The sequence below is a fragment of the Cupressus sempervirens genome, chromosome 3 (genome assembly GCF_028749045.1).
Source record: "Cupressus sempervirens isolate cs-2001-9-10 chromosome 3, ASM2874904v1, whole genome shotgun sequence".
NCBI lineage: Eukaryota > Viridiplantae > Streptophyta > Pinopsida > Cupressales > Cupressaceae > Cupressus > Cupressus sempervirens.
Window position 1 is genome coordinate 5,234,941 of NC_143120.1, and position 12,372 is coordinate 5,247,312.

The window sequence follows — 12,372 nt, forward strand, 5'->3', positions numbered from 1 at the left end:
TATTATATCGATTAATATATTTAAATTTAGTAATCAGTTCATTATCATTAGTTATTAATAGTATCTATATTCAAATGTGATAATAGTTAGATATATTATCATCTTATTGATTTATAATATAATTATAACATCTACATATTCTTATATCTTGATATCATTATTATGTATAATATGAATAATTAAGTAAAATAAATATATCATAAATATTTATGTATATAGTTTATCAATATTATTTCTTTTTTTGAATAATCGATAATAGAATTATTATTATATTTTATCCAGTTATAATTATAGGATTATCTTTAGGATGGTTCATGACAAGGTACTTGCTAAGATCTTGTTGTTCAAGTTGTTGATTCACTAGATCTAGTTCCTTGGTAACTTTAGATCCTTTAAATTATTTTCATTAAGTATATTTGATTCCTATCTTGTCATAAATAGGTCATTGAGCCATAACCTGCTTATCGATCTTCTCAATGTTGGTTTATAACTTCTCAAGATGTTGTAAGAATAATTTAAAATAACTAAGAGGGGGTGACTCAGTTATCCTCAGGTCCAAATGTACCAATTCAACTTTTAACAGCTTCAAACAACTTAATCAATCTCAAACTCTAATTATATAACATATTATCAACAAATCAACTTTTCATGCAATTACTTAACTCTCTGTTTCCTATATGTGTCGGTTGCCAGTAAAATAAACAATTGTAAAAATAACATGCATAAAGAAATATTGACGAATGTAAATAACACTTTGACACTAGGATTTAACGTAGAAACCCAATTTGGGCAAAACCACCAAGTAACATGCTACCAAAATTTTTCACTCTTCTAAAGTAAGCTCGATTAAGAGACAACCTTGTTAGATGTTACACAACACATTGTTAAATGTGACCCTACTAAAGGATTTAATCACCTTGTTAGGAGTGATCTCATACCAATTCAACTTTTAACAACTTCAAACAACTTAATCAATCTCATAATACAAATCTAATTATATAACATATCATCAACAAATAAACTTTTCATGCAATTACTTAACTCTTTGTTTCCTATATGTGTCGATTATCAATAAAATAAAAAATTGTAAAAATAGCATGTATAAAGAAATACCCACACATGTAAATAACACTTTGACACTAGGATTTAACATGGAAAGCCAATTCAGGCAAAACCACCATGTAAAATGCTACCAAATTTTCAATCTATTGGAGTGAGCTCAATTAAGAGACAACCCTGTTAAATGTTATACAACACACTATTAAATGTGACTCTACTAAATGATTAAATCACCCTGTTAGGAGTGGGATTGTTAGAGGACTTTAAATCATTCCATTAAAATGTCACCTTGATTAAAGGATTTACAAAATGATTGTTAGGTCGATTTTGATTAAAGGATTTTGACTGCCACAATGGTTAAATGTAACAATAGGTTTGATTTGTAAAACATACAACTCACTCTGTAAATTTAGATCTATATTCATTCATTTGTTGGTTCATTGATTGGCCTCAATTTTCACCTCCATCACTGATCTTCTTGACACCTCCTCAAGCAATCACACTTCATCAAACTCTACACACTACTCCTCTGTTGCTCTACTCCTCACAGCTTCTCCTTAAGATCACCAATCAACAATAAACCAACATTACTTAAGCTAAACTTTAGGCATATCATAATTAATTTTTTTATTGATTATTATTATGCAATCTAGATTTTAACTTTTAGGGTTTTGATCTCCTTTTATAAGGATTGATCTCTCATTGTAACAAAATTTATTCACTTTTGATTAATTTAGAAATTTACATTTTTACTCATCAAGAATGTCTCCTCTATGGATCTATGATTTCTAATCTCCATAGCTTTTGTTTCTCTCTTTCTCTGAAAAATGTTTCCATCCAGGTGATTCTTAGGAGTTGTGGGGTTGATCTTTCATCAACTTCAACAACTACACTTGATCTATTTGGTGCTAAGAATATGGTTGTAAGTTTCTTCTAATGGTTGCATTAGCCATTTGCATCAATTGACTATGCTTTTATTCATGAGCTTTCAACAATGCATTTGTTATCCTTGCTAGCTAGATGAAGAAATTTCTTTTGTGCTACACTCTTGGAGATCACAAGAAGATTTTTCACAAGCCACACATTGGAGATAAGTTGAAGACACATGGAGGTCCTTCAAGGAGATTGTGACATATGGAGGTCCTCATAGATCCTCGTACTTCATCTGAATGATCAATTAATTTTCCTATTTGAGAAATTTGAGAGACTATCATTGGTCTTTTACTATAATACCTTATTTTTGGTGATTTTCTTCTATTGGATTGAGGATTTATAGCAACAGTATTCTACAGTGATGCACTGTCCATCTTGATGAAGCTACACTTAAGGTTCTTGGTCATTATTTAAGTGTTAGATGCCATCAGTTTCAATAGTGCCTTTTGTAGGGATATGGATGGAACTTAAGTTTTGGATGGTATCATTTTTCATCATCCATGTAAGGATTTTTTTTTTTGGTTATTCTATGCAATTATTGAATTTTTTTAATAATGATAATAAAAGATTCAACAATCAAAGCTTGCTAGCATTGTTGGCCAGTTAATATCTAAAAATCAATTTTTGGTGGATATTAACTACAAAATAAATTGTTAGCGGTGAAAACCATTTTTAAAATGTCATTAAGCAGTGAGTGATTGAAAATTGGTTTGCCAGTGGTCACTTGTAGTCATCAAGATTTGAAAAAAAAAAGGAAGAAATGGGCAAAAAATGAAAAAAAAGGGGGAAAAGGGAAACAAATGCAATAATTGGTGTTCATGTTTTATACTAATCATTCAACAAAAAAACACCATGACTCATTTGGTTCCTTCGTTCTTGGCACATCCCACTTTTGTAGCTTCACTCTAATCTAGTGTTGTCATCATAAATTTTATCACCTATAGCTAGTTGAGGTGTCCTAGCGGAATATGCTACTTAACATTTTTTCTACAATGCTTAAATCAACTAATGGTGGCTACTAAAGTTGTAGTTTCTATTACAATTTTTCATTCCTCCCAGTGGTTTCTCTCTAATGCTTCAGCTATGGTGGAAAGATTTTGTGGTGTTGCAGTTCTTGGTGTCCTCCTTGATTCCCTATTACATAAGCATTACATCTGTTGCTAGGATGCCTTGGCTTATCTTAACATGTAAGTTTGTAACACAATCAAGTTTTTTTTTTAATAAAAAATTTCTCTTTTAATTTTATTTATATTACTTATTATATTGATCATTATGCAACACCCATACCTTGTTTCCTGTGGATGGTCAACCCTTTTAGTTGGGGGAAGATACTTCATTGATGCAGGCACAATCTTTATTTTAAGCTTGTTTGTTAATCAAGAAACTTCTAGATAAATAATCTAAGGTGGTGAGGCTCTCACAAACCTTGGAATAGATTAGTTCCAATTATGTAATAGGAAGTTGAGACATTATAGGGATGTCATTAGATTAGTTTCAAGCTTAACTTAGCCTATTTTATAGTATAAAATAAGCCTCAGTGCAGCTTGCAAGAATGATAAGTAGTGTATGGTAAACCATAATGTAAATAAAGCTGTTGTTTTACATCCGACTGTTTTATTTGAGTTCTTTTTCTGTGAGTCTTTTGGTCTCTGCTATCATTTTTTGGAGCGTATTTTCTAGACTGCATTAGTTGGTATCAGAGCCTGTCAATAGCTTCTGATGAGATTAGACAATTGCGTATTAATCTACTCCAGGCTGCAGCTGATCACACTAGTCAAAGTGTTTGCTAGACTGTTACATGAGGTCACGTTGTGAATAAAGTATAACCATTGTTCAATAGAAGGAAATCTTCTTGGATTTATAATTTTGATTGTTGAAGATGCCAAGTTAAGGAGATCATAAGGTGCAGATTCAAAGTCAGATCGTTGTTGAAGTCACCGCTTGTTGTTTGGTATCAGAGCAAGTCTGATACAGCCGCTGGGTGAGGAATACATTCGCAGCCACGTGTATAGCATACCGAAGGAAGTCTATGCAGTTTGGAAAATTTTTTATGAGAACCCAACGCAGAGATCAGTGCAAGAAAAAAAGAGAAATGTTAAGTTATCTGGCATCACTGTGAAGGTGCAGACATAAAAGATTAGTACCAGTAAAATGCTCATAAGTTTCTTGTTTTCCAACGAAATTCAGAAATTCAAAATGTTTTGGAAAGCTGGGAGAGAGGAGCATCAAACCCAAAAATTATTTTGAATAATTGATTTCAGCGAATGAGCAGCTTTCATCACAAAGTGACAGATTTTACTACAATATATAGGAGTAAGTTTTATGAATTTAAATTTAATACTGTTTGCATATTTGAAATCTCTTTTCTAAGTGATCCATTTTATAAAAGAGGACATTTTGATCTTAGTAAGAATAAAAAAAAATTGTATGAGAAAAAGATTATTCTTCAGCTCCCTACCATTACTGTCTGAAAATAAAGAAGTCCCAACGAGTGTAAAAGAAGACCTTTGCCTAGAGATGGCATTCAGAGTTTGTGGAAGAAGAGGAGGTCGAGGAGGGGGTCGAGGAGGAGCAGCTGCAAATGTAGAAATCCTAGAAGAGATGAGACGCACGCAAGCACGACTGCAAGCTATGGAACTTGCACAAAGAGGAGGTATTGATATGGAAGATATTAGTGACGAAGAAGAAGCTCAGGAGGCAGAGGTAGAACTTGAGGAAGAAGGATTTGAGACAAGATTCATTAAAGCAATTACCAGAGCGACTTCCAAACCCAAGTTGGAAGTGCCTATGTATGAAGGTAGCCTGGATGTTGAGAAATTGATCGATTGGATCAGTGCAATGGAGAAATACTTCGAGTATGAAAGTGTCGCTGATGACAAGAAAGTAAAATTTGCAGTAACAAGACTGGAAGGTCTTGCATCCCTCTGATGAGATGGAGTACAAGATGAAAGAAGACAAAAAGGGAAATTAAAGATCAAGAGTTGGGATCGGATGATAGCAAAGCTAAAAGGTAAATTCCTACCTAAAGATTACCAGGTTAATCTTTTTAAGAAATTACAAAATCTTAAGCAAAAGGAAGTGTCAGTTAAAGATTATACAGAGGAATTTTATAAGTTGACCATTAGAGCTGGTCATATTGAAGATGATACAGAAAAAGTGGCTCGATATCTTAATGGATTGAGATATACTATTCAAGATGAAATTAATCTTTTATGTCCAAGAACAGTGGAAGAATCATACCAATATGCTCTCAAAGTAGAGGAGAAGTTGTCTAGAAAACAAGCACAAAGCTCGAGAGGGAAAAGTAGGAGCTATAGAGGAAGAGGATCATCAAGTGGTAGAAACCAATGGCAAGCTCATAGGGAAGAAGCTAGTAGTTCACATCACCAAGAACAATCTTCCCCAGGTAATGATTCCTTTAGAATCAGAAGACCCTATTCAAGAGGTAGAGGTAGAGGATTTGTTGGCAAATGTTTTAAATGTAATAAGTATGGACATAGATCTTATGAGTGTCCAGAGAACTCTGTGACAAGCCAAAAAAGTGCACACATTGCTCAAGCTGAGGAGAAGATTGCAGAATCACTTGTTCATACAGATGTACCTGAGGTTGGAGAATCATTGCTCATGAAATGAGTCCTACTTAAGCCGACCAAAGAAATTCAAGAGCCAGTACAAAGGAAAGCATTATTCAAAACTACCTGCAAGGCCAAAGGTAAATGTTGTAAAGTTATAATTGATAGTGGGAGTACTGACAACCTTGTATCCACTAAAATGGTTGATAAGTTAGGCTTGAAAAGGACAACTCATCCAAGCCCATATAAGGTGTCTTGGCTGCAAAAAGGACATCAGACATTGGTAACGGAACAATGTCAAATAGAATTTTAGATAGGGAGTTATAAAGATAAAGTAATATGTGATGTTATGCCTATGGATGTCTGTCATATTCTCTTAGGTAGACCTTGGCAATTCGACAAGAAGGCAATCCATGATGGAAGATGTAACACATATACTTTTGAAAAAGATGGACATAAGCACACACTAATACCTCTTAAGGATGAAAATGTAATTGAAGAGGTCAGTCCTAAGGTATTAATGGTAAGTGGGAAAGAATTTTTGCATCAAATCAAGAAGGAGGAGGTAAATTTTGCTCTAATTGGGAAACCAAAGGTAATTCTTACAAGTACAAAATTGGTTGATTTACCTTTGGAAATTCAAAATATGTTAGATGAATTTATTGATATTGTTGTGGATGATTTGCCTAATGAGTTACCACCAATAAGAAGTATCAACCATCATATTGATCTTATCCCTGGAGCTAACTTGCCAAACAAAGAAGCCTATAGAGTGACTCCAAGAGAGAATGAAGAGATCAAAGCCCAAGTACGAGATTTGCTTGACAAAGGGTTGGTCAGAGAAAGTCTAAGTCCCTGTGCCGTTCCTACAGTATTGAGTCATAAACAAAATCACCATCAGCTATAGATTTCCTTTGCCTCGTATGGATGATTTAATGGATTGTCTAACTGGTGCTAAGTATTTTTCTAAAATAGATTTAAAAAGTGGATATCATCACATCAGAATAAGGGAAGGTGATGAATGGAAAACGACATTTAAAACTAATGATGGGCTTTATGAATGGTTAGTAATGCCATTTGGTTTAACAAATGCTCCAAGCACTTTTATGAGATTAATGAATGAAGTGCTTAAGGAATTCATAGGAAAATTTGTAATAGTCTATCTTGATGATATTTTAATCTATAGTCAATCAAAGGAAGAGCACCTTCAACACTTAAGATTGGTTTTAAGTAAGTTGAAGCAAGAAAAACTTTTAATCAATCTTAAGAAGTGCATATTTTTGAAGGATGAGTTAATTTATTTGGGTTTTGTAATATCTAAAGATGGATTGAAAATGGATCCTGAAAAGGTTAAAGCCATAATAGATTGGCCTACTGCAAGAAATGTTTTTTAAGTCAGAAGTTTTCATGGACTAACTAGTTTTTACACGAAGTTCATAAGAAACTTCAATGGTATTTGTGCTCTAATTGTTGAAACAATCAAGGGAAATAAACAGTTTTTCCAATGGACTAAAGAAGCAAAAACAAGTTTTCAGTTACTTAAGAAAAAGATTACTGAACAACCAATTTTAGCCTTACCTGATTTTGATAAACTCTTCCAAGTTGAATGTGATGCTAGTGGAATGGCTGTAGGTGCTGTTTTAAGTCAAGAAGGTAAGCCAATTGCTTACTATAGTGAAAAACTAAATGATACAAGGAAGAAATATTCTTCATATGACAAAGAATTTTATGCTCTTGTTCAAGCTCTGAAAAAGTGGAGGCATTATTTAATGCCCAAAGAATTTGTGTTGTATACTGATAACCATGCTTTAAAGTTTATTAGTAACCAAACTAAAATAAATCAAAGGCATGTAAAATGGATTGAATTTCTTCAAAATTTCACCTTTGTTATCAAGCATAAAAGTGGTCAAACTAACAAAGTTGCAGATGCTTTGAGCAGAAAAAGTTTGATCATGCAGAGCTCTGAAATAAGCATAATGGGTTTTAATGATCTAAAGGAGATGTACAAGGAAGACATAGACTTCAAAGAAGCATATGAAGCATGTGTGGATCCTCTTAGTAAGGATAGAAGTCCTTGGATGGATTTCATGATACAAGAAGGTCTTCTGTTCAAAGGAAGTCAACTTTGCATCCCAAGAAGTTCCATGAGAGAGAACTTGGTGAAAGAAAAACATAGTAGTAGTTTAGCAGGACACTTTGGGCAAAACTAGACACTAGCTCAGTTGAGTGCACACTATTACTGGCTAGGTCTGAGCAAAGATGTTAAGAAGTTTGTAGAAAGATGTAAAGTGTGTGAACATGCCAAAGGAGGTGGTCAAAATGCAAGTTTATATCAGTCATTGCCAATTCCCAATAGGCCATGGGATTCAGTAAGTATGAACTTTGTACTTGGTTTACCAAGAACTCAAAAAGGGCATGATTCAATCTTTGTAGTAGTTGATCGCTTTTCCAAAATGGCTCATTTTCTTCCATGTAGAAAGACAAGTGATGCTACAAATATTGTCAATTTGTTCTTCAAGGAGATAGTTCGGTTACATGGACTGCCTAAAAGCATTGTCTCTGATCAGGACACTAAATTTGTAGGACACTTCTAGAGGACTCTATGGAAAAAGTTGGGTACAAATTTAAGCTTTAGCTCAGCTTATCATCCTCAAACAGATGGTCAAACAAAAGTAGTCAACAGAAGCCTAGGGAACATCTTGAGAAGTTTGATCAATATGCATCCCAAACAGTGGGACTTGGTACTTGCACAAGCAGAGTTCGCATACAATGACTCACCTAATAGAAGCACGAGTATGAGTCCATTTCAGATTTTGTATGGTATGCATCCTAGAGGAGTATATGAGTGAAGAAATTTGGGTAAATTGGAAACAAGAAGTGTCGATGGTGAAGACTTTGCAAGAGCAATGCAAGATTTGCATGAACAGGTAAAAAGGAAACTTGAAGAAAGTACCATCAAGTACAAAATGAGAGCTGATCAGAAAAGAAAAGAAGTCAACTTTAATATTGGTGACCTTGTTCTAGCTCATCTTAGAAAAGAGAGATTTCCAAAGGGTGAGTATAATAAGCTAAAGGCTAAGAATATTGGCCTTTGCAAGATCTTAAGAAAGTTTTCTAGTAATGCATATGAAATAGAACTTCCACCAGGAATTGCGACTTCTCCTATATTTAATGTTGCAGATTTATACCCTTTCAAAGGTGAACAACAAACAATTAAAGCACCTGGAAAAGATAAAGAACAGATTGTTGAGTGGAAACAACAATTACCCAAAGAAACACCCAAGCAACCCGAGGAAATTGTGGACAAGAAAGTGGTCAGGAAAACTAGAGACAGAGAATATTTCCAATACCTAGTCAAATGGAAGGGCCATCCACTTGAGGATGCCACATGGATGACAGCTTCAGAGCTATCCAAGCATGGTACAAATATTGAAGACCTCATGGACAAGAGTTCATGAACAAATCTTTTGTTTCTTGGGAGTCTGATGCAGGCACAATCTTTATTTTAAGCTTGTTTCTTAATCAAGAAACTTCTAGATAAATAATTTGAGGTGGTGAGGCTCTCACAAACCTTGGAATAGATTAGTTCCAATTGTGTAATAGGAAGTTGAGACATTATAGGGATGCCATTAGATTAGTTTCAAGCTTAACTTAGCCTATTTTATAGTATAAAATAAGCCTCAGTGTAGCTTGCAAGAATGATAAGTAGTGTATGGTAAACCATAATGTAAATAAAGCTGTTGTTTTACATCCGACTGTTTTATTCGAGTTCTTTTTTTGTGAGTCTTTTGGTCTCTGCTATCATTTTTTGGAGTGTATTTTCTAGACTGCATTATTCATCCTATTATATATTTTTCATCTATCATCCTTAATCATCCCATCATGCTATCCATTAGATCCACCACACACAATCCTTTTTTTGTCTCTTATTTCACCCATTTCAATCCATCTTGTGTAGAGAGATAAATTTCTCATGGCACCTTTATATAACCATTTGAACCATGAAGCTATAAAAAACGAAAAAAGAAAGAAAAAATGTGAAAAAATTAAAAATTGAAGGAGGTAATCTACATTGGAAATAGTCAATTGAAAAAGAAAACAATAAAGATTTTCATGTAAAGCAAAGAAAAGGATTTGTGTTTATACACGAGTTATAATGATTTATGAAGGAGACAAAGTCTAAAGTAATAAATCCAAGTGCTTCTAATTCAAACTAAATACCTCTTGATTATAATGATTCCAAAAAGACCACAATATGCTAAGTTGGGAGAATGACGAGCATTAAATATATTCCAATTTTTTTAATCATATTTTAACCTCTCTTAGCACCTTCACATCCATTCCTATTCCAATTCCAATTCCATTCCAAAACCTATCATGAATTCCAAAGGCATAACTTGTTGGGCTTTCAAACAAGAGATTTAAAAAATGGAAAGTAATGCAACTGTGATCTAATGACGACAAACGTTATGACTATCAACCTTCAAGATTTAGGATGTTGTGCTAAGTATTATTGTTGCAATTCGAGTATTTTTCCATTATAAAATCCACCTTTGCTTAAGTATGTTTTTGATTAAGTAAAATAGGTTTTGAAGGGTGCCTAAAACCCTTTACACATCGAAAAAAATTCAATGGAGTCCAAACAAAAAATACAATAGACCAGAGAAGAAACAAGGCACCAACAAAAAAAATTGATTGAGGTGGCCTCTTTGGATAACACAGTTCACTTCTGCCACCAAATTACAGCTTCATAAAACCATTTAGGACCCTTTAGTCCCAAAAGAGTGAGATCAAAGATACCAATCAAAGGACTATTGGGACCGTTTGTATTTTTTTTCTTTAACCTTTGTCCAACCTTCCTCCACCAAAGAAGCCTCCTTCTCCCAAACCAAAGCATCGCCATCAAGCCCATCTAGAGAAACAAGCAAAACCAAACTAAAAAGATTACCCACACAATCCCAATCCACAGAAGGAAGGGAAACCACAATATCCATATTCAACATCGGACCACAATCCTGGTTAAACGAAGAAGAAACATAGGCACCTGAAACAACCTCAAGCGTGGGGGAAACCAAAGGAGCAAGGGCTTTAAGGACAGAGTAATGCTGATCCAAAGCCCCAACCCACTAAAGTCTTTTCTTTGATTTCCCTAGTTCAGTAGGGCAGTGCGCAACCACATGTCCAGTTCTGGAGCAAACCCTACAGTGGAAAGGAATACCTTCATAGTCTAGAGTCTGAATCCAAGCACCATTAGGGACCTCAAGTTTGATCTTCTCAAGGAGGCCCTTCGAAACATCAACCACCAGAAGAATGCGAGCATAAGTAGTAGGAAAAATAACCGAAGATTAAGAATCCATCATTTGGAAGTCTCCAATAGCATCTCCCACAGCCTCAAGAACTGAATCCAACCATAGGTGAAAGGGAGATTTGGAAGCCTGAACCAAAGAGGCATGTGAGAAAAAGATTTAGAAATAGGGTCAAAATCCTCATGCCAGGGCTTGGCCAGCAAAGGGTGACGATCCTCCCACCTGAAGCAACTACACAAAATAGTCCTCCTATCTTTAGTAGCATCAAATTTAACTATGAAAAAACCCCTAGCCATAGGGTAAATTTGGATAGATTCAAAAATTAGTGGGTCCCCGTGCTTAGAAATCCAAGCATGGAGAGCCAAAAGGGAAGGCCAAAAGCCTCGAAATTTGAAAATAGCTGCCTTCTTAGATAAGTCCTCGATCTTGCAACATCATCCTCCAACTCAAACTGGATTGGATTGCAGACCGTGATAGGAGTCACTCCCAAAGAGAAAACCGGGCTAGCCATCGCCGGAGCCCCTAAACCATGGACCTTAGCTTCAAAAGCGGCCACATCCACAAAGGAAGCTGCACAATGACCAGCAGCCGAAGCCGGAACCCTATCCCGTGACTGACCGCCGAAGACGGGCTGAGATGTGGCCCCAAAAGCTATCCACAGACCAGGCAGGGAGAAGCGAGCAGGAGAGTGGGAGACCTTTGCTTAAGTATGTTGACATCTGATGCATTCCTTGAATTTTGAAGAATGGCTTCATTTCCATACTACATACATTTAATAAATGAGCAGTTCTCTGTTACAAAATTGAAATATATTTATATCATTTTATACCAAATTATCAGCAATTGATGCACGGTTTTTTCACTACCATTATTTTTATCTCCAAAACAATAATTACAATTAAATTAATTTTAAGATATGACTAAGTGAAAAATAAAATAAGAAAATAAAAATACAACTTACAGTAGCATTTAAAGGAAGCCAGAATATTCGAACAACTAAAATTCTAAATCTAGAATTGGACCTAAGAAACGAAAGTGAACTCTATGCAAACTAGTATAAACAATATCATTTGATACAAAGTAATCCAGTTAATGGAAGTCCCATTCAAGACAGGTGGTATGCAGATAAAGTCTCTGTTCTGCATTAGAACTAGGTGTTGAGAATATGTAACATTATTGAAGTTATTCCCACAAATTCAATCCTTAGGAAGGTTGTTTCATCTCAGTTCTTTCGGAGGATGGTTGAAATAACATTCCGTGTACAGAATTAGCTTTAAATCACAACTGTGCCTGCTAATGGTGAAGGAGGCCTTTGCACTACCTTTGGATGAGTTGATGCATAGATGGATGAATTGACGTCAGTTGTCAAGTGGCGAAGAAGATGTTGTAGCTCAGGGCGTAAAAGTTCCACAGCTTTGCTACACAAGCTTAAGGTCTCAGGCTTAGGCTTCCCAATACCATTTTGTGCGCCTCCTTGAGCTTCATACATTACAGCATGATGC

General features: G+C 35.0%; 1 protein-coding gene across 3 annotated transcripts in view; it reads right to left on the minus strand.

Moving 5' to 3' along the window:
- Nucleotides 1–11,902: 11,902 nt before the first annotated feature.
- Nucleotides 11,903–12,372, minus strand: part of LOC149564443 (mediator of RNA polymerase II transcription subunit) — a 381,382-nt gene continuing 380,912 nt past the window's right edge. For all 3 annotated transcript variants that reach the window (XM_089817990.1, XM_089817989.1, XM_089817991.1), the window contains exon 21: nt 11,903–12,372. In XM_089817990.1, coding sequence (XP_089674116.1) covers nt 12,144–12,372 — 229 coding nt within the window. In that variant the 3' untranslated portion in view covers nt 11,903–12,143.